The sequence below is a fragment of the Ixodes scapularis genome, unplaced genomic scaffold, assembly GCF_016920785.2.
Source record: "Ixodes scapularis isolate PalLabHiFi unplaced genomic scaffold, ASM1692078v2 PGA_scaffold0__279_contigs__length_252992795, whole genome shotgun sequence".
Taxonomy (NCBI): Eukaryota; Metazoa; Arthropoda; class Arachnida; order Ixodida; family Ixodidae; genus Ixodes; species Ixodes scapularis.
Genome location: NW_024609835.1, coordinates 116,771,777 through 116,798,986, shown reverse-complemented (window position 1 = coordinate 116,798,986; position 27,210 = coordinate 116,771,777). Strand labels below are relative to the sequence as shown.

Below are 27,210 nucleotides of genomic sequence, written 5' to 3'. Positions count from 1 at the left end.
CACATGACGTCATGTGTGTCGTCATTATGGGAAACGTCCCGTAATGCAACGCGCGGTTACACTGACGCCGACGCCGCTCAACCCGGAAACGGGCGCCTAAGAGCTAAGCTATGAAAAAGTAACCTTGTGCCCTTGCTCGTGACTAGCTCAAAACGTAACTGATTACGTCACTCGTTACTGAGATTCAAAAGGAACGCGTGACTCAGGCTCAAAAGTAACGCATTATTTTCTCGTTACTTTGAATTTGTAGTTTTTTTTTGTAGCAGAAGCCGCGTTCCAATATTTTGTTTCGTTTTATATGCTTCGACTTATTACGCGATCATGGGCATTTTTTTTTTGTCTTGTTGGTGTTTCTTTTTTTTTTTTTTGCCGTGGAAATTTACAGGCGCGAGCTAGGGTGAAAACAAAATAGTGTAACTTTCGATGTGCACGTCCCCCCCCCCCCCCCCCCCCCCCCCCCCCCAGAAATAACTAAATACCGTTACTCGTTACTCAAGAAACGAAAGTACGTTATTCGTTCCTTCGCTCAAAAAGTAACAATGTCGCCACTTACTGAAAAACGTAACTAGATAGAAGTAACTTAAAAAGAAGAGAAAATGTGTAGCCTGGAGCACCTCCCAGATCGAAATGGCGCCTTTCAGTTTGAATGGCTGCAGAAATAGTTCCTTCCTATGGGGGGCTTCGTTCCAATAACATGCCCATCCTGAACTTCGCAATGACATGAATTAATTAACGGCTGTCTTAGATTTCCGAAAACCACAGAGCTGCACGAACAATAAATTTCGGCTCTTTTTTTCGCTGCAATAACTAAACCACATCAGAGTGCAGCAGTGTAATCTGTGTGCTTCAGATATTTTTTTTCTCGAGAGGAGTGCGTTTAGTTGTAGTCGCCTTCCAAGTAAAAATGATTTGAATTAACGTTGAACACAATAAATAATATTAAATATTTCCAGTGAAAAACTTATATGCACGGTTGCAGAAATAAAAAAGGTAAACCCAGATGTATTTTGACCTAAGCTGTAACCACCTTGCATAGCCAGTTTTTTGTGGATACGCGCGAAAGAAGTCGTCGTGCCAATTCGCAAAGATGTAGTTGCAGGAAATACATTTTCTTAAATATTTAGACGGTTTTTGTACACATAAAATAGCTTATTCATTCCTCAATTTTAATCGGTGTAAAAACACATTTCTGAAACATCGTCAACAGGCAAACTAACTATTACCTTGCTGTTATCTAATGATGAACTATACCACGTGCACGGATGTAACAATTCGCCAAGAACAGAATTGATTGACTTTTGAGTTGGTGATACGCAGCCAAGGAAGAAACGCAAGTGCACATTTGTCGGCCAGCGGTCCAACTTCGCGCTGTACATTTGCGACGGGAAGAACAGCATGGCCCATGACTGAGGAGCTTCTCAGGTAGATGGATAAGGAAGAAAAATATACGGGTGATAAGACAGGATGGGTTGGTGAATCTATTGTACTGGCGTCATGCCATCCTCTAGAATTTATGTTTCTTTTTTTTTTAATTACGTATCCTTAAAAGTAAGAAAAAAAATCATTTAGTTATACTCATAGTTACATTGCTGACGGCCATTCACTCTCCGGCGGTAGTTAATTGTTAATTATGCTGTGTCTTAGTTACTTACCTCAAGAATGTAAATGTCCAAACTGACGGGGTAAGAAGAACTACTTTTATAGGACGGACCATACAAATCCTGGAAATAAGAAAAAATAATTCAAACAGAGCACTTAATTTTCACTTCTACTTTCCTATCCCTAACATCCTTTGTTTTCAGACATCCGCTCTTTTGGGCTATATCTATGGCTCTTGGCGTTAATAATAATAATAATAATAATAATAATATATATATATATATATATATATATATATATATATATATATATATATATATATATATATATACAGGTTTTTTTTTTTTAAGCTTAACAGATTTGTTTAAAAAAAGCCGTGAAGGTTACACTTATGCCGCTTGTGGAGTTGAGTTATACGGCCAGAGGGACATATTGTCACGAATGAAGGTGACGAGAAGCCGAACAGTGAACTGAAGGATAAAGGTTTAATGGGGCGAACTTGTGCAAAACAAAAATAAGTAACGAATAATAATTTGTTGTGTGTGTGTTTATACAGCCTAGAACTTGGTCTGCCTCACAGGGGCGACGAGTCTCCCAGCTGTAGATGAGAAATTTAGCCAGTGCGGTACAGCCGCTAGCCTGGAGTCTTTAACGTGCACCACGCAGTAGTGATACACGACCGCACGCCGGTACGATGCTCATCCAGATCGAAACGGGCAGGGGTGGGGCTCGAACCCAGGATCCCTGGGTTCTGCAGCGCGAGCTTTCGTTCCACGCGCTCCGAGCTGGTGTGCGCTAGAGGCAGCAGAAAGCGGGCGGCGGTTCGGCGGCTCTACAGAGCACTAGCGAGACTGACTCGACAAGGTCGCGAGCAGCTGCTTATCTACCGTGCGTCACTATCTCGAAAGTTCGGCAAAGAAAGTTCGACCGTCGCGCGCTCGGGGCGAGGATGAACTGGCACTTTCAAGAACAAGAAAGCAGGAGGAAAGTTACGTCTGGTGCGAGAATGAACGCGAATCCTCTAGAAGTCCGTGACCGAGCGTTCCTTTATCGACCCTGCGGGCGGCAATATTATAGGGGGCTAATCGTAACGATCGGTCGGCTAATTAATTAAAAGTCGTTAATTAACTTTTTAATTAATGAAAATAGACGTATGGTTGCAATTGGAAACTTTTTTAGCGTCATCGGAAACAACTAAATCAGTAATTTCTAGAAAGACTGAGCGCGTGAGAAGCGTAGTAGTGCACTAAAGTTACCACTCGTGGAGCAGGTACAAAGCTAGCGGTTGCGGTAAGGCGCCCGCGCGATTTTTCCGTCTCTTATCTGGCCATAGCCTTGTACCTGCTCCACGAGTGGTAAATTTAGTACAATACTACGCTCCTCACGCGCCGAAAGTCGTTCTGAATATGGCTGATTTAGGGGTTTTCGATGACGCTGAGAAAGTTTCTAATTGAAACCATATGTCTATTTTAATTAATTAAAAAAGTTATTTAACGAAATTTAATAATTAGCCTACTGATCCTTACGATTAGCCCCCTATAATATGTCCCCCTGGCCGAATAACTCACCTCCACAAGCGGTGTGAGTGTAACTTTCACGGCTTTTTTTAAAAACAAATCTGTTAAGCTTAAAAAAAAAAACACCCTGTATATATATATATATATAATCTTCCGTGCGACGCACCCCCTTCCTCCAGTGACACACAATTTTACAGACCTTGCTTAAAACATTCAAACTAGGAATTTCTTATTTATACCTGGTTAGGACAGGCAAATCTCAAAACAAATGTTCGTAAAAAAAATAATTACCCAATATTTATGCTACAATACAATTTTTTTCTTTTTTTTTTTACATTTGCGGGTGAACCCGAAATTCTACTCGTGTGGGATGATGGTGATAGCGCTTGCACCCAACTAGTGTGCGCTCTGAGTTCGCTGAACCTCAATGCGCACACTAGTTGAGTACAAACGCTATCATCATCATTCCACACGGGTACAGTTTTGATTTTGCCCGTAAATGGAAAAGTCCAAATTGTAAAATAAAGTTTGAGACGTCCGTCCTAACCAGGTATGAACAAAATATTCTTTTCTCTAGGTTCAGTGTTTTCTTGAAGTAAGTTAGACTTTATCTGATTAGATGTTGATATTTCTAAACCGCACATTAAAAATACAAATTTTTTTTTTTGGCGTAATATCAGTTGTACCCTTAAGTGAAGAAGAGTGAACAGCGTTTACCCTTTCCCAGAGCCATGTATAGAGAGAGTTTGGTAAATGGGAGGCGCAGAATGAGCCAGGGCGTGCATCAGACGCAGAAAGAGGGCCTGACATGCTCTCTTGGCCAACCAGAAGCAGAAAAGAATCCACCAGCGGTGGTAGCAAAAAATAGTTTGAATCGTAGGTATTTGGTTGTAATAAGCGCGTAAGAGTTAAATGTAGTAATCCTTCCTGGTTGAAAATAGGGTGCACGCGATGTTTCGATTATGATCAGGCTGAAAGACGTAGGAAACGAAATGTGCCGCTCGAACTCTGTTTCGCTCGGATAGTGTGTGTCCGCTCGGAGGGCAGATTCCCGGCCCTCGGTGCCTGGCGTACGGATTATGTCGATCGTTCCGCTAGTTAAGTTCTTCTTCTGTGATCTTGGGTGACCGTGATTGAAACATCAAGTGCACCATATTTTCAGTCATCGGGAGTTACTCCGACGCACTTATTAATTTTGTTTTACGCGACCACCACCAGGATATTATTTCCGGTCCTGGTTGGCCACATTTGAATTTGTGAAGACGCCCTGGAAGACGCCCAGCCCACTTTCGGCCAATGGCGCCTCCTCATTTGTTTCCTATACACGGACGTTTCCTGACGTCAGATCGCATACGTTTGACCACCATGTAAGAGGAGGAGAGTGAAGCTGCTTTTGTAAGAATTTTGATTGACGGGTTAATCTTCTATAATCTTCTGGGAGGAGAATAGCGACGTCTGCGCAAATCCGGGGTCACAAAAGAGGATCCTGATAAAAGGGGAGCTCCTCTTCCCCTGTTCTCTGGTGGTCATCGGAGCGCTCGTTGAGTGTCGTCACGTGCAACGCATGTATACCTCCCAATGAATGACAAAACTCTCCATATATAAGGCTCTGTCCTTTTCAGTCACAATCTATAGAGAATGTGAGGCGCTTATCAAAAATATGGACATCCGAATGATTGAAGTGGAACAGCAGTACGAGGTTATGTCTATGGCGTGAATTACAATTCTAAATTGATAAACACTAAGAAGGCGTAAACAACAATTTTTTTTATTTACGTTAATGTTTCGTGATTATGGGCGCAACCTACGTTCCCTGCCGTCCGCTATGGTCGTTAGTGTTACACGGAAGGAAATATTTGTTATTTCCAGTGCCGTCTTCAAAGTTCTATTATATTTAGCCCAGAAAAACACCCTGTATGCACTGCCTGCGTCCCTTGTATTGGTGCCGGGTTGTTCCACCGACATCACTCACGGACAGACGCCAGGGTTAGTAATGTTGATCATCTATAATGAATTTTAAATAGCGATACTCTTAGTTGATTTCTATTACAACACGGATTGATGACAAACGCAAACTCGGATATCCTCCAAAACATTTGTTGTACCTGAGCACAAGCCAATGAGTTACAAGTTGTTCGGGTCCAGCAACATTATTTTGTGCATTGGTTTAACATTATCAGCGAGCACACGTTTTGATTTACTTGGACTATACCTTCATGATTCTGTGTGTACGTCAGCATTTGATGCTGGAGTAAGCACTTTGAAAGCGCAGAAAAATAAACCCAGTAATCTTAAATTTAAAATTTCACAGCGGAACTAGAACTCCTGGTTAAATACGTTTGTGCGGTTTTGTGCTTGTGTCACGCTATATAAAATAAAATTAATTAAATTCAAACACACTATTATTTTTCGTTTTTTTATATCAAACAAAAATTGCAGCTGTACTTTGATATCTCGATGAAGCCGTCATATGCACGATTGCGTTCTATAAGGAACGCAGTGAGCGCTGCAATCGAGTGTCGGTTTTCCTGGCACGCGCTGCCACATCATTTCAGAGCGTTCTCGCATCCCCCTCCTCAAGCACCTCTTTTTTATGCCGTGAAACACAAACACACGCAGGCGAGTGCCGCGTGAGGAAACTCATAACATGTTGAAATGCCTCGCGGTTGAAGACGCACAGTTTCTTCGCGGCACAGATGTCTGGCATCTGGTCCTTCCATTGGTCCACGCAACGCTCACGACACACCGGAGAAACGTATTCCGCAAGAATGCAGTTCTGCATGAACAAAACTGAAGATATATAGCGACCGGTGGTCCTGTTGTAATATTCTTCATGCGTCAACCCCAGCCTTTTTTTTTTACGCTGACTGGTCAACTTCTGATGTAGATTGCATGTTTGTTGGTAGAACAGAAATTTTCTATATTCCTACCTTGTTAACAAAGCACCATTGCCAGCGTGTCCTGATGTGTGAGAATCCAGGAGGCCAACCTAGACGGTCCACGGTCCAGAGATGACATGGTACTCCTCCTCGATACGTCTTCAAAATAACAAATCGTAGTTCCTAAGAAGCTCTTTATTTATCAACATAACTGTGATTGTTATGTTTAGATTATCGTAAAAGAGATATAATACAGCATAGAGGAAACGGAACTAGTGATGTACGTTAAGAAAATGAGAACAGGAAAGTACAGTTGGTGATTCCATGCGAATAAAGTAGGGTCCATGCACGGACAGTAATTTAATTTCAGTAGTTGAAGGTAATATCATCAAAAGTAACCTGTAATGCAATTCCTATAATTTTAGCTTAAGTCATTTTATATACACGAATGACTAAATTACACCTGAAATTTGTCTCGCACAGTTAAACTGATCTTATTAAAGCCAGTGACTGAAAAGAGAGCATTAGATATAGCCTTTATTTGACTTTGTGATAGTTCATAAAATGTGTATTGGCTGATTATGGCTGGGCATCGAAGGTACTGATGAACAGCAATCAAAGCCACAGCACGCACAGTGGCGGCCTTAGTAAACATCCTACCTCAAACACGAGGGAACTGCATTTTGATGGGAAGGCAGAAACAAAATCAGACTTTTACAGCGTGTGACCTGTAGGTCGATTATCTTAAAATAAGTTAAGTCGGCCAATTCCAGAACAATAATTTAAGGAAGGCCATCTTCTTAGTTTCCGTCTCATATATATCTTCTGAGCTTCGTTCCGGAAATTGAGAGCCTATGTGCAGAGTGTGGCACAGTTATAGTGTACAATCAATTGCTGGATCTTAAGATTGGCTAGTTGTTACATTATTGGACGGAAGCGCCGAACAAACAGGGACGGAGTAAGCAAAGACGTGGCGCACTCACAACTCAAGGTTTTTGAAAATTACATAGTATTAATACCGCCTATATGGCTGCTCGCGTGTAGAGAAAAACTCTATATGTCAGGTGTAGTGACGGCGCACTAACACTTGTGCTCTCTGATTGCTGTCCAATGCAAATGCCTCGTAAATTTCTCGGGCGGTTTTGTCTGCGTAACCCCCCAAAACCCTTCGTGTAATCAAATGTGTACTAAATCAGAGCACCATGCTAGACGGTAAATTTCGAAACCATCGCTGCGATATGTAAGTAACCCCCAAAAAATGACGCTGATGTGGTGGGTTGCTAACTGTTCCACGCAGTGGGAATTTTGTAAATTAATAGCTCAAGTATATTTAAATGTTTTGCCATCACGACACTACTTAGTGGAAAAGAAAACATTGAAACAACAAACTGGTGTGAGTATAACATTTCGGCCTCCTATCATGTAACGCAAATTTGGTAAATCGATAACGCCCCAATCGTGATCAATGTAAGATTCAATATACAGGACGTTTTTCTTTTCAGCTGCACCAAATTTCCAAAAAAAGGGAACGTGAGATAGAGTATTTTAAGCCCTGGAGAAGTGCTAATGGCCATGGCGGCCACTAGAAAAAAGGTCAAATTAGGTAATTAGCTAGCTAATTAAATAAAATGTTTAACTAACTTCTTAATTTTTTACTTGAGGGCACATAATGTATTTAGAGAATTGAAGCTCGTCATCAATATAATCTAGCCGTGCCATCAAAGTTTGGTTAAAATTTTTTTTAGTGGGTGTTACGAGGTCAACGAGTGTCACTTCGGTACGCGGCGTCAAACCGAAACTAAACTAGAAAGAGCGCCGGTAAAGTAATCGCTCCGCCCTTCCGGCCCCCGTGGATCGTCGTTATCACAGCCAGCTTCGCCTAAGCAAGTGGAGCCGGCCGCGATAATAACAAATCACATACCCGAAAGGGCGGGGCGAAAACTTTACCGGCGCTCTTCCTCGCTTAGTTTCGGTTTGACGCCGTGTACCTAGAGGAAATTTCTTGACGCCATAGCACCTACTACAAATTTTTTAATCAAACTTTGATGGCAGGGCTGGACCATATTTAGGTCGAGCTTCAATTCTCTAAAAACATTATGTACTCTCAAGTCAAAAATTAAGAAGTTAGTTAATACATTTTAGTTAATTAGCTAACTAATTTCACCTTTTTCCTAGTGGCCGCTGTAGTGATGTAGATTTTATGTTTGCGCGTCATCACCGTATATAGCGGCGGCGACGAAGAAGAGGAAGTAGAATAAAGCCAGTGAATGGGAATGGCTGCCCGATTCTTATTCTGCCCGCCGCGGTAGCACTCTGTTTGTTCAGCACACTTGCAACGCTACATTGGCGACGAGGATGTGTTAGGCAGTCTTCAGCTACTGTTCTGGCAAGTGTCCACCCTCTACGACCTCGCAGCGCGCCGCCGCTGCATCACAAGCCGCTAGCTTCACAGCCAAGCCTACTGTTCTCCACTAATGATGACCCTCATTCCAACCTCACTGCCCCCTTTTGACTTGGATGCCACTGACCCAACTAATATCGGCACCGAATGGCGAAAGTGGATCACTCGCTTTGAAAACTTCCTCATCGCTATCGATGTGAAGAATGACGCACGCAAACGTTCTCTCCTGCTCCACTATGCGGGGGAACGTGTCCATGAACTCTGCGATACCCTTCCTGACCAGCAGAGTGGTCCCACTTCAAGTACGACGCCAGATGCTGATACACCCTCAGTAACGACCAGAAACTCATACAAATCTCTCAAAGACAAGCTTGACGCATACTTCAATCCCCGCATGAACACCACTTTCGAGGTCTTTCAGTTTCATCAGGCAAAGCAACTCGAGGGCGAATCTGTCGGCCAATTCTCGATAAGGCTTCGACTGCTTGCCCGCAATTGCGGTTTCGCGAACGCCGACGAGGAAATCAAGAACCAGATCATATTTGCAACGACATCTTCACGCCTACGACGAGTAGCCCTAAGGCAAGACCTTAACCTTCCATCACTTTTGAATCAGGCTCGACTCCTCGAGGATGTCAACCGAGCAACGACTGCCATGGAAGGGTCGTCAACAACCACCACGGTTCAAGCAATCTCTGGACAGCCTCGCTACGGCCATGCAGGCACATCCAGAAATGCCCAAAAACCTCGCTGCTTCTCTTCCCGTCTGAAATATGGAGGCAGCGCACAACAACGCACCCACGTCTCGCCTCCCCAGTGTTTCCACTGTGGTGCTCCCTGGCCCCACGAGGGAGGACAAGTAAACTGCCCCGCCAAATTTGCCTCTTGCAAAGCATGTGGCAGAAAAGGACACTATGGCAAGGTGTGCCAATCAGCACACAAGCCTATCTTCCAGATTTCTCATGATTCTGACTCCGACGAGAGCGTTTATGCTGTCGGAACTATATCACAAGTATCGCACCAAAACCTCCCAGAGGTTCATCTGCAGGTTAACAACACCCCTATAACATTTCTTATTGACACAGGTGCTTCAGTATCGGTCATTGGAACCTCTACCCTTAACAAGCTTGGAGCACTCACAAAACTCCAACAAGCAGGCACGCGTATTTACGCCTATGGATCGGATACTCCGCTACCAATCATAGGAAAGCTCAGTGTCACGCTGAAGTACAGGGACAGCGACACAACAGAAGACGTGTTCGTAATAGAGGGAACCGTGAAGTCACTGCTGAGCTTCGCTGCTGCAAATAGACTGGGCCTAATCCAAATTACTTACGCCATCCAAGGACACTCACAAAAAGATGCACGCTCGAATGGAGAGGTGCCCCCAAATTTGCTCGAGACCCCACTCGCTGCTTTTCCCGAGTTGTGTGCGGGTGTAGGCAAACTAAAAAACCTCCAAGTACACCTCCACATTGACAAAGCCATTGCCCCGGTTGCTCAGCCCCATCGCAGAATCCCTTTTGCAGTGCGAAGCAAAGTAGAAGAGAAGATAAGCCAGCTCTTGGCCCTTGATATCATCGAAGAAGCAACCGGACCTACTCCATGGGTCTCACCAATCGTAATTGTGCCAAAGCCGCACAATCCAGAGGACATTCGCCTATGCATCGACATGAAATGTGCGAATAGGGCCATTCTTCGCGAGAGGCACGTCTGCCCTACCATCGACGACGTGATCACAGCGCTGAACGGATCAACACTCTTCACGAAGCTTGATCTAAAAGATGGGTACCACCAACTAGAACTTGATAATGAATCAAGAACAATCACAACATTTGCAACACACAACAAATTGTACCGCTACAAACGACTTATGTTTGGAATTAACGCAGCTGCCGAGGTTTTCCAGGAAACCATCCGTCAAGTACTCAACGGCATACCTCACGTCCTCAACATCAGTGATGATATACTTGTGTTTGGCAAGACAAAGGATGAGCATGATCAGGCTCTCCAGGCAACTCTCGAAAGGTTGACAGAGAACGGCCTCACAGTTAATCCAAAAAAATGTCTCTTCGCACAGAAAGAACTCTGTTTTTTCGGTCACATTTTCTCTGCTTCTGGAATCAGAACAGACCCCCAGAAAATCGCAGCACTAAAAAAAATGCCGGCCCCTGCCAACGCTCATGAAGTTCGAAGTCTGCTTGGTACAGTAAATTACAGCGGACGCTTCCTACCTAACCTTGCTGATATAACGTACCCTCTTCGGCTTCTCACAAAAAAGAACACCAAGTGGGTGTGGGGACCAGAAGAGCAAGGTGCTTTGGATACGCTGAAAGAAAAGCTGTCTGAGATCCCCAACCTTGTCTTTTTTGATGGTACAAAAGAAATAATTCTCACGGTCGACGCGTCGCCTGTTGGCCTTGGTGCCATACTAGCACAGAAGGAAGGCAACAACACCGAGATTGTCGCATATGCTAGTCGGGCTTTGACCCCCACTGAAGCACGGTACTCTCAGATTGAACGTGAGTTGCTTGCAGTTGTCTGGGGGACAGAGCACTTTCATCTGTATCTTTACGGTAACAACTTTCTCATTCGCACAGACCACAAACCCCTTGTCTCCATCCTCACCAACCCACGGGCGTGTCCGTCTGCACGAATTGAACGCCTCGTGTTGAGAATCCAACAATACAACTTCAGAATGGAGCACACGTGTGGAATCAACAACCCCTCGGATTACCTGTCTCGCCATCCCATGCCGAGCTCCCCTGCTGACGCCCGCCTGGCTCATAGCACTAATGCATATGTCAACTTCATGGCCCACCACAACATTCCCAAAGCCATGACTCGTGCAGAAGTAGCTGCCGCCACTCTAAACGACCCTCATATGCAAAAGGTGATCGCTGCCCTCAGCAATCCTGCCAGGTGGAACGACCCAGCACTCAGAGAGTTTATATCCGTACAGCACGAGCTCTCTCTGACGGACAGCGGCCTACTACTGAAAGGCAATTGCCTCGTTCTACCGGCTGCTCTCCAGCAACAGGCGATATGTCTCGCTCACATTGGGCACCAGGGCATCTCCAAAACAAAAGCGCTCATGAAGCGAAAAGTATGGTTTCCCCACCTAGACAGCATGGTACAAACTACTCTTAAAAACTGTATGGCGTGTCAGGCAACCATCCAACATCAACACTCTGACCCCGTCGCGATTCCATCGAAGCCAAATCAACCTTGGGAGGCGCTCTCACTTGACTTCGCGGGGCCTTTCCCTAACGGCAAATACATAATGGTCCTAATGGATGATACGTCACGTTACCCTCTCGTGGCGGTATTATCATCGTTAGCGGCCCCAACTGTCATCACCAACCTTATGAAGATCTTCAGTACCTTCGGGATTCCTAAGGTCGTCAAAACGGATAACGGGCCTCCATTCCAAAGCCTTGACTTCAAAAACTTCGCTGACTCGCTAGGATTTCGCCATCAGCGCATCACGCCTTGCTGGCCGCAAGCGAACGGTGAGGTCGAACGATTCATGCGCACACTTAAACGGTTTCTACAGGCGACAACGTTGGAAAACTCTACGTGGACTTCCGAATTGAGCAAATTTCTAATGGCCTATAGGGCGACACCTCACTCAACGACAGGGAAAACGCCCTTCGAACTACTCTTTGGAAGACCTATGGGCTACCTCCTTCCCGATTCCGCAGACACTAACAACGTGCCACAGGAATGGCAACACAAGGATTACGAAAATCGAAAGAAGCACAAGATTTACGCAGATGAACACAGACATGCGAGAGCCCACAACTTCGAAGTCGGAGATGGGGTACTGTGTAGACAGCCTCCGTCGAACAAGCTCACTCCCCCTTATGACCCGCAGCCATATAAAGTGATCGAAATCAAAGGGACGCAGGTAACTGCTCAGAGAGATCAGAAAATTATCACAAGGAACTCAAGTTTCTTCAAACTTCTTCCCACGAGTGCGAAGCTCAGCGCACATAATGAATTGATCAATGCGGATGATGCTGAGGAAGAAAACGCCATGAACACGCGTCATACTCACCCTCACCAGGAAGCTCAACAACACATCGACGTGGGGGAGAGACGAGACCTGCAACCCAACGAAGCTCAAAGATCCAGTGAAGGACCACGTCCGACTCCGGAATTTGAACAACAGCTCGACGTGGAGGAGGACGAAAGAAACCAGCGATTCCTTGAAGCCCCTGGCCCTGATCTATCAGGAACAGCACGACCGGTCCGTACAAGGTACCCTCCTACAAGACTCAGGGACTACGTCTGCTCCTGAAAAGCGTTTCGCTCTGTTCATTTCTTTGCTCCTCGGGGGAGCAAAGAAATGAACGTAATTTACGTAACGGATGATTGTAATGAATTTTTTTGTGGAGTTGTAATTATAGTTACAAATAACTTTCTTCTGAGTTGAGTAAATGGAATTATAATTACACCTCAGAAGTATGCTAGACGACGAGCTGGTCTTAACTGATTCAATTTCAAATATCGTAGGTGTAAATGGTATTCTAATATATATATATATATATATATATATATATATATATATATATATATATATATATATGCTATAAATTATCTTGTTTCTTTAAGTACTAGGAGAAAGCAGACCCAAAAGAGTGGGCTGGCTCAGTTTTTCTTTTTACAGTGCAGCTCATAGGCGCCCGTTCCCGCGTTCCGCGGCCTCGCCGTGGCCATCGGCGTAACCGCCCCGCTTAATTTAGCGGGAAATTGTATTAGGGTTGAGGTCCCGTGACGTCAGTTTCGCCGCTAAATTTAGTGGGGAAATTAACGTCACCTGACCTCGAACCCGATTCAGTTTCCCCACGAAATTTAGTGGGGAAAATGACGTCACAAGACTTCGTGTCACGTCACCCATGAACAAATTAAGCGGGAGCAGAAGGAGGAGAAGGAAAGGAGGAGGAGTAGGGACGAGGAGGACGGGAAGGAGAGGAGGAGGAAGAGGAGGAGGATGACGAAATTAAGGGAGGAGGAGGGGACGAAAAGGGGACGGTACGGAAGAGGAGGAGGGCATACCCTCCCCTGCGTAGCCTCCCCTCTTCCTCCTCAAAAGCTGCACTCTAGTTTCGCGTTAATGAGATCTGTAAACTTCCTTAATTTTTTGTTTTGTTTTTCTAATTGAGGTTGTAAAAAAGCCGGTTTTACCATGATGATTTAAGTCAAACCTCTTCCACCAAAAATAAAAGAATATATAGTATTTATTGAGCGTTTGTCTGTATTTTACACTCCTTTTTTTTGCATTTGTTTCGTATTTAGGTCAAGGAATCACCAAAAAAAGAAATATCTATATCAGCCTAAAGGGATGCTGACCTGAAATCTGGATTCTCCAAAACACGCGGCAAAACACGCGGCAAAAGCGTGCAACGGGATGCTACAAATACCAAAACATCACTCATACAGCGATATCTCGAACGGATGACCGTATTTTTCAAAAAAAGAGGCGCATTTGGCATGAATGATGACGTCATGTTTCTCCGAGGAGAGGGAACGGCCTTGCGTCTTCTCCGCCTCGCTACCTTGAGGGAGCGAAGCGAAGAGAGGAGGAAACTAGGTATCTTCACGGTCACGCGCCTCGTCGGCCTGGTTCAATCTCGACTTCTTTTTCCAAGAATACGGCCGACCATTCGAGATATCGCCTTACGAGTAGTGTTGTAGGGATTCTAGGGTCCCGCCTGCATCTCCTGTATTCGGTTCACCATCCCTTTAAGCACGAGCAAAACTCAGTGGTCTGATCAAATCTGAATGTAGCTTTCTGTCTACCATTCACATCGTTCGTCAGTTACGTAACGTGGTGTATAAGTAAAATAAATATAATTTGTTTACTCATGATTTCTTTCCATTCATTGTCTTAGGGGCGTGTTAACAGGGCGTGCTCGAAGCTGGTGTAGCATGGCTTCTCTTAAAGGGGCACTGACACATCAAAATCGTAATTTATTTTATTATCCGAAACGATTGAAAATGATGCCGGGACATTACCCTCAAAATTCGGAACTTGGGAATTCAGTATTTGTGAATTAAAAAATCAATTTCCAAATGCCGGATTTGAAGTTCCCGCGCGATCCGCGCCAGTGCAGTGAGTCAAATTTTGCGGTCTCCTGCGACTCGACTTTCTTTCGGACCTCCGCACCACTCTGTGAAGCAAAGCGCCGTTGCTACCGCGACCCGAAGAGAGGAGGAGGTGAGCAGGCGGGATAGAAGGGAGCCGACGCGGGGGAAAACCGGTTTCTTGCCCGACTCGGCGATAAGCCTCTGCTCGAGCGCCGCCAAGTTTTCCGAGGGAGAACACAAATCCAGGAAGCGATATCACACCGAAATCTGATTTTTGGTATTTCAAAAAGAAAGGCCATAGTGCGTTCGACATTGCGTTAAAAATCATGTTTTACGATTGCCGTTATTAAATGTTATAGAAATGTCGCCTACAAAGCTTCTAAATTTCCTGATTTTTGACGTCACCGATCAAAAGAAGCAGGGAGGTGAGCGCGGGAAATATAAACGCCAAAAATAAAAAGGCGCGCGCGCGCGGGGGAATTTTTTTTTGCGATGCGGTTTTTTTTGCGTGTCTATGACTACAACTTGCATCGTTTTAGACAATAAAAAAGAATACGACCTTTGGGGTGTCAGTGCCCCTTTAAACAGGTAGTGAGATAGAGACGGAGGGGGACGTCCCTTGGCGATCTCAGAATGGCAGTGTTGAAGTTCAATAATATCTATTCAGGTGTTTAGCCACAAAGCCTCAAGAAATCCGTTTATGAAGACTGATAAAGAGTTGATGTATCACCAAAAGAGTGTCGGCGGAAGCTTTTGTTGTAGCTTTATATTAGCTCGTGCGACGCCATAGACAGCCGTCCTTTGTCGGGATAGAGATTAACTAAGCTTAAGAGTCTCCTTTGGTACTTTTTTTTACTACAACGTTGTGTGGTTCATGCCGCCATTCAAGGTACAGAACGTGCTCTTGGAATGACAAATCGTGAAAAGGGGCAATGCACGTTGCAACAATATGAGCTGGCACAACGGAGTTTATACTTGAGCGGTAAAATGTTATGCTTGTAGCTAGATGTCTGTTAAGTTGCTGTGGGAGGGACAACAGGGAATGGACTTGCACTATTCCCTATTGTCGAATTAGCTCATCGGATTGCAATCGGGTGGGGCAAATAATATTGACGACCACTGTATCTCTCAGGGCAAAGGTGATGGCTGAAATTGTTTCCCCCATTTACGTCGAACGAAAATTTCAGCATGTTTACCTTTCAGAATATACAATGCAGCTCTCGCTCACCATGGTGTATTGCCTACTGAGCAGTCCTAAACATTTCTAGGCGGCCAGCTTATATGGCTTCTAGCTGTTACTATCTGAGTGACGTACCACTGTATCTTCAATTATTACATGGTCCCCTTTCCAGGTGGGTTCCGGATGCCCTTTTGGACGTCGAGAACTTACAGAAACTTTAGGGAGCCATCATCAAATATTACGAACGCGAAAACTAACGTTTTCGTCCCACATTTTTAACTTTTGATGACTTGATTAAGAGACGTTAATATTTGTAGTTCTCATGTACAGTCGTTGGACCATGAAGTGGTCTTTGATAACTTCAATGTAGGACCAGCGTCTCACTGTGGCTGCCTTAGAACGTACTTAACTAATGTTTAAACTTATCCCTTTAAAAATATAGCACGATTGTTTCTCTGTGAGTGTATAAAGTGCAATATTTGATCGATCTTCTCTCTGCGTTGTTTTAACTTTTACGTTATCTTAATCTAAAAACTTACCATCATGTCATTTTTAAACAATGTAAGAATATAATTACTACAAATAAGTTAAGATTGTTACAAGAGAAAGGAACAAATCGAACTACTGAAATCTCGGCTTAATTTATGAAGTCGTTGTAACATGGAATTTAAGACATATTATGGTTACCATGATAGGGCGTTTTCAGATAAGATCGAACAACTATGTCCGGTGAACCATGTCCATTACTTTAAAAATCATTTTTTAAAGGCCATTTTTAATATGTTTTAAACTCTCAGAAATCAACGTTTATAATATGTTTTAACAGAATCTGCAAACACATAATGCAATATTTGTGTGGCTTTGAAGTTATAAAGCAAGAAATGTGGCCAAATTGTCGCAAACGCGGTTGCCATAAATGAAATGGGGCGTGTACATACCTGTTCTTCACAATTTCATTAATATTAAAAGGCGTAAAATGCTATGTGGTGGTCAAGAAAAGACAAATTCACAGCACAGAGGTGGACGGTAGTTCTGAAGGGAACATTCCTAACACATTTTCGTACAACCGATCCAAAAATGCCCTTGGGTCGGAGCGAGTGAGACGTGCCAGCCCGTTTGCTCGAAGCACTAACCGCGGCTAAAATAGCCGCATTACCTAGGAGAGGGATTTTGAAATCACGTGACTGGCTCGCTAGGGATGCGGGGAAATATGGCAGTGCCTCAGTGAGTGAGCGCCGCTCGCTTTGGAACTAATATGCCGTTGTAGCTGCAATATCGAGCGCGCTAGTCGGCAACAAATGGTGCAGGAGGCTTTCGCTTTGCCTTACCTCACTTAACTTGCAGAGCATGAGCAATGACCTCGCCGCATTTTTTAGATAGTCTTTCGACTCTGGCCATTCCTAAGCCTAAATGAACGCGATAATTGTCGGCATGGCAACGTCTTTGGAAAGTGTATTGCTTTGACTCAATCGCTGCGCTACGTAAGGGAAGCAACCGGAGGGACTTAGCAAACAGATCAGCCTGCAACCTTGGCGGTAACATGATATATGAAATAAGGCCCGTCAGAACCTAAACCTGCGCCGCCTGTGAGCGCCAATAGATCCGCAGCTGTGGAAGGCCGCACAATGCACAAAAAAAAAATAAAGATACTGCAAAAAAGAAAAAGAGTTTCGAATGACTAAGATTGTCTGTATTGAACGTTTTCAGAGAGGTCCGAACGACCATGTCCGGTCGGCATTTTTTTTTTTTCCAAAATATATATTTTACTTGTAGTGCAACCACAGAAACGTTTTAAAACTTTCTTTCTTGCGGAAAATAAAATTTTTCTTGAGAAAAAAATCACAAATTCGCTGTCATTATACACGCACGTTTTTGCGACTTGCGTGAAACTTTTCCTTGGGATATCTATAAAAAAAAATGAAAAAAAACTTTTGTCGCCTTAGGTTTAATATTTTTCGCGCAGAGACTGTATATAAAGTAAAGGAGGTAAACGTGTATTATCGATTAGTAAGCAATTCAGAGTTTGATGGGTCCGGATCGCAAAAGACTGGAAATTCAAATTTTAACATGATTTGAACGCGTTTTGTAATATTCGCATAAATCGTCATTGAAATTGAAAATAATAACCTTTCTAAACAAATACACTGAAACGTAGACAGGTTACTGATTTTGCAATAATTGAAAAAATTAGTTTAAAAAGAAAACCTTAATTTTACCTCTATTTTCACAGATCAAGGCTCATAATATGTCCTATTAAACCCTTCATATTTTCGCCCTGGTTAAAACCGAAAAACACCGGTTGTTGCATGTTTCCGACCTAGCAAAACCCTTTCCCCGTAGAGGTTCTTCAAACGTGTTATCTCGTGGATCCTGCATCCTTCCAGTGTTTATACATGCCTTCCACGTGGCGACAGTCCGCCCTCCTTTCTGGCGGTCAAAAGCGTCTAGTGAACGCATTGGAAGCTGAGCTCTCACACGCCTTTCCCCTATTGTGTCTACCATGGCCCCCTTTTGTGGAAAAGTTAACGCAGTGGAGGGTAGGCTCTCACGTGCCCTTTCCCCATTGTGTCTGGTCAAGTGATATCGGTGCAAGCCATGCACTCAGAGGCTGCCGTGGTTCCTGGAAGACACTGCCAACGTCGGTGTCGAACAGGAGCGTGCGTTTTCATAATTGCGGGTTCTGAACCGCAAGGAACGTGCTGACATGACGGATGCAAGCCTCTCGAAGTATTCTTGCATCTACTATAATAACCAAGTTTGAAAATAGATTCTTCCTAGAGAAGAAGTGTATGAAATATGTGAATAAAATTGGAACTCTCTTTCTGTGATCCATCGCATTTTTTTCCACCGATAATCACTGATTTTAGTCTAGTCGTGAGACGTTCCACCGAAATACACCGGTACTTTGAGAATAATTAAACACCGAAAAACATCCGCCGATTTTTCTCGCAAATAAACACCGGAAAGTACACACCCTAAGTATAACGTTTCACTATCTGGATTATCTAACCGGAAATTTGTTTCTGGAAACCCGAAATCGAGATTGCAGACAAAGGAATACTTTTTGAAACCCTAACATCCAGATAGAGTCCAGATAGAATCCAGACAGATTTCCGGTTCCATAATCCAGATAGCGAAAAGTTATACTGGGTTTTTCGGTAGGGTAGCCACCTGTATCTTAAGAAATGAGTGGTTCTGACATAAAGAACAATGTGCATATTTTTATCGGGGCTTGTAATAAAATCCTAAATAAATAGCATTATCTATACTAAATCGGAGGTGCCTCACTGTGCTACGGGCTGAACTTACGGCTATTTTTAGCAGGTAGTAAGTTTTATCAACATATATTCATAAAAAAAAAGTCATTTGAGCGATATGTTTCTGCGTGTCACGTTTCACGACGAAAAAGAAAAAGAGAAGCGCGAGCATCAAGAAACAGCAGGCGGCCATTCGAGAGAAGGATGGGACCTCGGTGGTCGCTCCGGGGCAAGTGCACCAGCAGCTGGCCTCGCTCCAGCACGGCTACAACGCTCCATCCTGCCGCCCAGATTGCTGCCGGTGCCATCGCCGTATGGACTGCTAGTCTTAAAGAAAGAAGCGGACAAGAGGCGGGAGGGGAAAAGATTTTTCGAAGCGGTGGAGCCAAGATTTCGGCGACGACCCGAAGAGAGGCGCAGCTCCAGAATGGTGCTCCGAAGCCACTGAAAGGACACCAGCAACGACCAGGGGAAGGCTCGGCGACTTTCGAAGAAGAGGAAAGGGGACCTCGGCACTGACTCGACGCTGGTGTGGGGCTCTCGGCGGCGACCCGAGCAACCACAAGGGTGCCAATGAACTTACGAGTGACAGATTCGATTGTGACCATGTCACGTTACGAGGTGAAAAAGAGAAGAGGAGGAAGAAAAGGGGTGCCGCGTTAAGCGGTAAAAAGTGAAGAGGAAAATAAGAAGACGCTCGAGGAGATGGGGCTCAAGCAGGAGACGAATCGACGGTGCCCCGGGAACACTGCACACCTCGGCCGTGACCCGCAGATGCAGACGAATTCGACAGTGACTCAAGAAAGCTGCAGTCCTCGGCCGTGAACCGCAGATGCAAGCCGACTCCATCGTAACTCGGACCCGCAGCCCTCTACAGGGATCTAAAGTATCAAGGCGACGAACCCTGGTACCCAGTGGATCATTTTTCGGCATAACCTGGGCCACCTCCAACAAAGCCCGGAGATACCTCGGCAGCGAACCCTGGTAAAATGCAACTGGCTCTGTCAAGAAAACATCATCGTCTCAACGGACACTTGTAACCCCAGCGCTTGGTATCATTAGCCTGAAGAGGGACGTGAGAATTCCAAACATTTCTAACTGTATATGTGTAAATGCCTAGGCATTAGTTATCTTTTCTATTTACGTATGTCGCTGTTTTATATAAATTGATTTATACCGTACACCGTGTACTCTCCTATATCACTCAGACGGTTGACCTGAACCACGACAGACCGAAACCAGTGACAGCAAATCCTGGCAGTGACACGAAAAGAGACCACCACCGGGTACGTGTTTCAAGACGCAAACTGACCTGACCGACCTGGGCTGTACCGTCAACAGCACAGACCGCGCACCAGATCGTCGAGTGCATACGAATACGTGAGACTATTGATAACTTTTGCACATTTGTATATTAGTCCCTTAGTGCTCTTCTTTCGTCTTTCTTTGTGTAATATAGCTTCATTCCTTCCATCGTCGTGCACTCATTTTTCTTCTCCAACGGTTGGGCCCTGAACTATGACATTTGGCGAGCCTGCCAGGATCCAACCACAGAATGAAGAAAAATTTGCATGATTGCTAGCTTAAAATCTGATCTGATAGTGAAACTGAAACATAATGCCATTTTAGAGCTGAAAAAAAAACGAAGGTATGTTTTGTTCTTAAAGGAAGTGAGATACCGTCTTTGAGGCTAGAAAAATAATTGGGAAATTCAACTAGATGATTGTAAAAAGCGTGAACAGGAAAATGAATGAGTTAAGTAGGCTTATTGCTGCAGGAAAAACATTGGGATTTGAAGGCGTAAAGTTAAATGACTGGATAGTTGGTGAAGTGGCATATCTGAAAAGCTGGATTGAAGACAACTATGATTTTGAGAAAGCTTTGATATCTCTTGGAAAATATCGTAATGTAGAGAAGGAATTGGCCAATTTAACCACAGAAACGAACAATCTCGAATTACAGTACCACCAACTGAAAGAACAAATCGAGCTGATGAGAAGAGATGAATCACTGTGTGATAACAAAATTAAAAGTGCTCACGAGGCAAGTACGGGCCTGCACTCGGAGTCGGTCCCAACAAGAACGGCAGTTACAAATCAGACAAGGGAGGCGATACAGGTGGTTGTAGACGTTAAGACAACCGTGGGTGAAGGTATTGTGCGTAGGGATATGAACGGAGAGGCCGACAGTGGCTCAAAAAACTCCCGCAAAATTAAAAGCATATCGGTTGCTGAACAGCAAAAAGACAGGTCGAAGACTAGAGGTGTAACCTTTTGGGGCCCTCGCAGAAGGAAATGCCGAACGCGTCAAAGGCACGTACGGCACAAAAGTCAAAAACCGTTCAAAGGCGATGAGGACAAGCGCAGATCAGCTCAGATGAGACCAGCAGCCATAACTAGCAATCGCGGCCGAAGGTACCCACGTACCAAAAAGGGTAAGGGCTTAAAGGGTGAGGCAAATACAAGAGGGAGCCTAAAAAGGAGACACAAAACGGACGAGCTGATTAGAGCCCTGAATACAGGGCAGAGCAACGGAGGAGCGATAATATCTCTTGTAGCACTAAGATGACAGAAGAGTCCACGTGTTATTGGCAAGCACGCAGACCCAGGCTTGGCGGATAGAGGTGCCGAGTATACCTGTAATGTCAGACATGATGATCGTACCGCTAATGTTTTTTTTTTTTGTGCCGCGAGCTTCAACTTTTGTACGTTCTTCACAAAGGTTGTTTCTTGTAGTGCAAGAATTCAGAACGGGGTATTCTTTTTTTTGCTGAAAAATATCAATTTGCGTGGTGTCAATGCAGAGTTTAGATTCAAGTTTAAACTCCTGAAGAGTTTTTCACATTTGTTTGTGGGAATCCTAGTTGAAACATGTAGGCGCGCGGAACACGACATCGACAAGGTCGAGGAGAGGTACGAGTTTCTACCCGAACGCATCGGGTCGATTGGATCTGTGTTTGGTTATTTTCTGGTTGGGATAGGGTGACTGAATTGTGAGCGAGTTGTGGGGTTATCGGTTTGTTCTGAAAAACTTGACATTGAGGGTGACTTTTCGGAAGCTAAAAAAGAGCATTTGGGAGTGAACCACCTATGGGCGTGTTTCAGAACAGAACACTGCTCCTCAAGGTAAAGCTGTTTTGAAAGGGTGGTAGAAATGTAAATTGTAGCAATGCGGCAGTGAATGACAAGAAAGCTTGTAGAGTGTGCTGCAGTGGCGTCGGTGTTAGGTGTGACGTTGGAAAAGATGAGGGCACCTCGCCTGCTGAGTGTGCTGCTAATGGAATCAGTCAGACGTGTATTGGTTGGTATGGCTAGGACATGGTACTAGGTGAAGGGACAAGATTAACTGTGTGCTGTGATCGCGCAACGTGACGAGTGAAAAAGTTAGTGCGACTAACTTCTGTAGAAGGGGGTAATTGTCACGTTTCACGACGAAGAAGAAAGAGAGAAGCGCGAGCATCGAAAAACGGCAGGCGGCCATTCGAGAGAAGGATTGGACATCGGCGTCGCTCCGGGGCAAGTGCACCAGCGGCTGGCCTCGCTCCAGCACCGCTAGGACATTCCACCCTGCCGCCCAGATTGCCGCCGGTGCCATCGCCGTATAGACTGCTAGTCCTAAAGAAAGCAGCGGACAAGAGGCGGGAGGGGAAAAGAGTTTTCGAAGCAGCGCAGCCCAGATTTCGGTGGCGACCCGAAGAGAGGCGCAGCTTCAGAATGGTGCTCCGAAGCCACTGAAAGGACCCCGGCGACGACCAGGGGAAGGCTCGGCGACCTTCGAAAAAGAAGAAAGGGGACCTCGGCATTGACTCGACGCTGATGTGGGACTCTCGGCGGCGACCCGAGCAACCACAAAGGGGCCAATGAAGTGACGAGTGACAGATTCGATTGCGACCGAAACCAGTGGCAGCGAATCCCGGCAGTGATACGAAATAAGATCACCACCGGGCACGTGTTTCAAGACGCAAACTTACCTGACCGACCTGGGCTGTACCATCAACAGCACAGACCAGACATGTAAAAATTACTCGAAAAGGTAGTTAAGTTAAGTTACCGAGTATCGACGCCAAAAGTAGTTGAAGTAGAGTAGAAATTACGCATTCGTAACAGTAATTGAGTAAACTACTAACTACTGTAAAAAAGTAGCGAATTGCTTTGAAGTTACTTTCGAAGTTACTTTTTATGTTTTTGTGACAGCAAAATGAACAGAAGTTTTGATCCTTGAAAAACCCTGCGAGCCGGAAATAAATGCAGTCATTTATAACTTCCAAAATAGTTTATTCGCTCGCAAAGCAATTGTCTTCCAAAGTTGTTATCGGAGAGTTTTCCTCTCTTCCTTCTAATAACGTCCTCGGTCAAGCTAAATAGACGTTCCACCGTGGCGCTGGATGCAAAGACAGCGTTCAATTTCAGATGCAGGCTGCGCAGGGTCGGGTAAGCGAGTGTCGGCATCTTTGGTGTCCATGACGAAACATGTGAGGCTTGCCTCGGCCCCTAGAGGGTCTTTTATAACAAACACTCCTTTCTTTTCTTTTTTTCTTCGGAAAGTTGAGAGTGTTATGACTAACCCCTCTTTATTCTCACGACGTTCGGAGATTTCGCTGAGCGAGTGCACCTGGCCGTCAAGGGATCAAGTCTCGCACCACGACGATGAGATCATTCGGACGACTGCGCGTCTCGTTGCAATGTTATAGCTACGCCACTAAAAAAAAAAAAAGAATTGTTTTTTGCCGTTGACGTTGGGTCCAACAAAAAGATCTCCCAAGGGTGACTCGAAATCCTCGCCGGCGACTACGGTATCCTGACGCGCCTGACAAGTAAAACGTTTTCAACAAAGAGGAGGTCTCCCTGGCGTGAAAGGTCGTAAGGACGCGAAAGATTACGTGAACAAGCATCGGCGCTCGTACAGTTGCAGCTGGAAGCGGGAACGTGCTCCCATGAACGGATTATCCGTGTCTGCGTTTAGGCGCGGGGGAGTCCGCTTTGCAAGGGAGTATGCGATGACAACGAGGCGACCAAGAGAACAGGCGCCCAGTTGCGAGGTCATCCCAGTGGCGCTACCACTTGAGTCAGAACTCACTAAAGGCGCAGCATGAAAACAGCAACAACCCTCGGAGTGTCCCCGTCTTTCACGTTTGCAGCTGGAAACGCTGCGCTTGCGTGCATTACCGGATCAGGTCAACACCCGACCAATGCTTGTCAAGCATCTCTGCCTGCGTTCGTGCGCGCCGGTGTTATGCTTTGGCGGCTCGTCGTAGCCACCTTGGCCCAAGGACGCCTGTGATGCAGTTTCTATGGCTGCCGAGTGTAAGTGCGTGGGAACGGAATGTGAGGGGGCCCCTTGTACGTCAATGCCACTTCATCTACCAGCGTCTTATTTATTTGTGCACTCAAACTTTTGTGATGAATAAAAAAAATAGGATTAAATTTCGAAAGTGGTTAGTAATTTTAGTAGAAGTTACCCGAAAAACGTAGTTAAATGGAACTACTAATTACCCAAATAGAGTTGTAATTGAAAGTTACCAAGTTACTCGGAAAAGTAGTTAAACTACAGTAGTTTGAGTAGAGTAGTTGAACTATGTCCAAGTCTGGCACAGACCGAGCACCAGATCGTCGATTGCATGCGAATATGTGAGACTATTGATAACTTTTGTACATTTGTGTATTAGTCTCTTAGTGCTCTTCTTTCGCCTTTTTTGTGTAATATAGCTTCATTCCTTTCATCGTCCTGCACTCATTTTTCTTCTCCAACGGTTGGGCCCTGAAGCATGACACTGTGTTACATATAATTTACATCCGTATATAAAGTAGAGTGTCCCCGAAAAATATTAGTGATTTTTTACCGGAAAAATAGACTACGCATCGCCGAAAGGTTCAGTCTCAGCCCATATGCGACGCTAATGGTCTAAAGTTCTCTGGACCAGATGCGAAAGTTTCAGAGCTTGTCGTTATCTGATTCGAAAGTTATGAGCGATTTTCCGTAATTTTTAGTGGCACGAATACACTCTAATGGGGATGAACGTGTCGACTATTGGCAACCGATCCTATTTTGCTTCTGAACGTTTCAGATATACATTTGTAATTTCTGAATAATAGCTCTGACATTTTGGCATCTATTTCAAACTACTAGCGCAACATGTGCATGGAGAGAGAGAGAGACATGTTTTTATTTGATGAGTGGTTCACCCGCTACGGAGTTGTGCTCCTGAGACGAGAGGGGAAGGGTTATAAGGGGTGAGGGGTGAGGGGGATTTCATGATGATGGTAGTGACATCTTAGATGAGGCTATGTACACCGGACTCCCTAATATACTGTATCAAGGAGTCGAGGATGGCTTTCCCGTGCTGAGGAGTGCCCGTTGAATTGGTCCACTCGTCGAGCGGCGTAGGCTTGTCTACGCCCTGGATCTTGTCCAGAGCATCATTTCTATGATGCGCGAGCCCCTTACAAGCCAAGAGCAGATGCTGCAACATTGCCTCGGTTCCTTCCGAGCAGCTCGTGCAGGTTGGGTCCATATCTTCTTTCAGGCCAAGGATTACTAATTTGGATGGTGTAAGTGCCCCGTATTTGTCCTTATTCTTCAAATCCTGACGTTTTCCCACCGACTGTATCCTGCCAGTATGTTGCTGTCTGTCGGCGGAAGCTGGCCGCGGAAGTAGGCCTTCCTCTCCAGTTTGGCGAGTTCGGCCTGTTCCTCCGGGTCCATTGCTTCCGCCTTCGTCTTCTCCCAAGAGGTTGAGCCTGGCGCGGAGAGAGTGCTACTGGCTGTCTCCCCTGCGGCTCGGTGTGCCCTCTCGTTCCCGGGAATGCCACTGTGTCCGGGTAGCCACTCGATTGTAAGTATGGGGCCCCTTGTGCGGAGCTCCACTGCCACTTTCTTTATCTGCTTTACCGTGCGACTCTTTGCTCCGCGGCATCGGCACGCACGTATTGATTCTAGCGAGTCCGTAAAAATTCGTGCCTTGCCTGGCTGGGTCTGTTTCTTGAGCACGTCTTTCACCACCGCCAAGATAGTCCTCAGTTCCGCCTGTCTGATAGAAGTCCCCTCGGAAAGTATATCGGTGCTCTCTTCCTTTCTTCGTGGATCGTACCACGACGTAGTCGTGGCGTTCTCTGTCTTGGTGGCGTCAGTGTATCGCAACTCATCTTCTGTCACGCGCGTTTCGCACCAGCTTGCGTGTAGTCTGACCGCTCGAGCCCGCTTCCCTTGGTTGAGAGTCTTCGGCATGGGTTTGTGGTCGGTGATGGTGTTACCTTGCCATGGAGTCTGCGGTTCCTTTAGCGGGGGCCTGTCCCGCATGTCGTATCCTAGAATTGCTAGGAGCTTGCATAGCTTACTTTTGCGGTGAAAAAAGTTTCGAAACTTGGATAAACGATGTACGTACATAAAAGTCCATACCTTAGACTACAGCGTTAGTCATCTGACATCATGACGTCACATAACACCCTGACTTCACGCGACTGTGATTTTGAGGTGTCACGTGACGTCAGAATGACACGTCACGTCACGCCGTCAAAAGACGTCATGATGTCGCATGACACCATAACGTCATGTGACGTCCTGAAATCACGTGTCGTCTTGTGAAGTCACGTGTCGTTTTGTGACGTCACAGTTTTGTGACCTCATGACGTCACGTGACGTCACACAGATTTACAGCATGCGCCCACCTCATTCATATCACATTACGTGCTCCCGGTCTTTTTCAGCATGATGAACCTAGAGTATTTTTTATTTTTTTGGAAATAGTCGGGTTGCACAATACAAAATAATAAAGTATAGCTTTTCGGATTGTACATTACAACATTATAAATATAGCTTTTTCAACATGAGCCAAAGTATGAGCCTAAAGCAGTCCTTAGGAACGGGGTTATGAAAGGGACTTACGAACGTAGTGTAGTTCAATGAGGATGACTCATAGGGACCATAAAAAAAAGTATTCGCAGTCATAGTCTTAATTTGGCTTGGCTCAATAATCATTTGCAGGTCAAATGGAAGACTGTCAAGTTGGATTATCTGGCAGTCTGCGCTTTCTTTTGAAATTTTGAAAACACAATCTGCAAAACAAAAGAACGGATCGTTGTAACTAAATTATTTTGATATAACACTCAGTCTCTGAATTTTAGGAACTTTTCCTTAAAATAAAGAAAGACATAATGATCACAGAAATATACACAAACATAAAAAACAAACAAATTTGCTTCAGAAAACCTGAAACACAAAAGCAAGAGAGGTTAGAAAAAAAAAAAACTATAATACACTATCTCTTGAGATACATGCCTTAGCCAGC

General features: G+C 44.9%; 1 protein-coding gene across 1 annotated transcript in view; it reads right to left on the bottom strand.

Annotated features, from left to right (window-relative positions):
* The window catches only part of LOC120851086, a gene marked incomplete at its 5' end in the record, with an annotated part of 110,418 nt that overhangs the window by 27,152 nt on the left and 56,056 nt on the right, over window positions 1-27,210 (bottom strand). Inside the window, 3 exons of the mRNA XM_040223638.1 lie at window positions 1,653-1,721; window positions 6,047-6,154; window positions 26,808-26,977. Coding sequence (XP_040079572.1) covers window positions 1,653-1,721; window positions 6,047-6,154; window positions 26,808-26,977 — 347 coding nt within the window. The remainder of the gene's footprint in view (window positions 1-1,652; window positions 1,722-6,046; window positions 6,155-26,807; window positions 26,978-27,210) is intronic.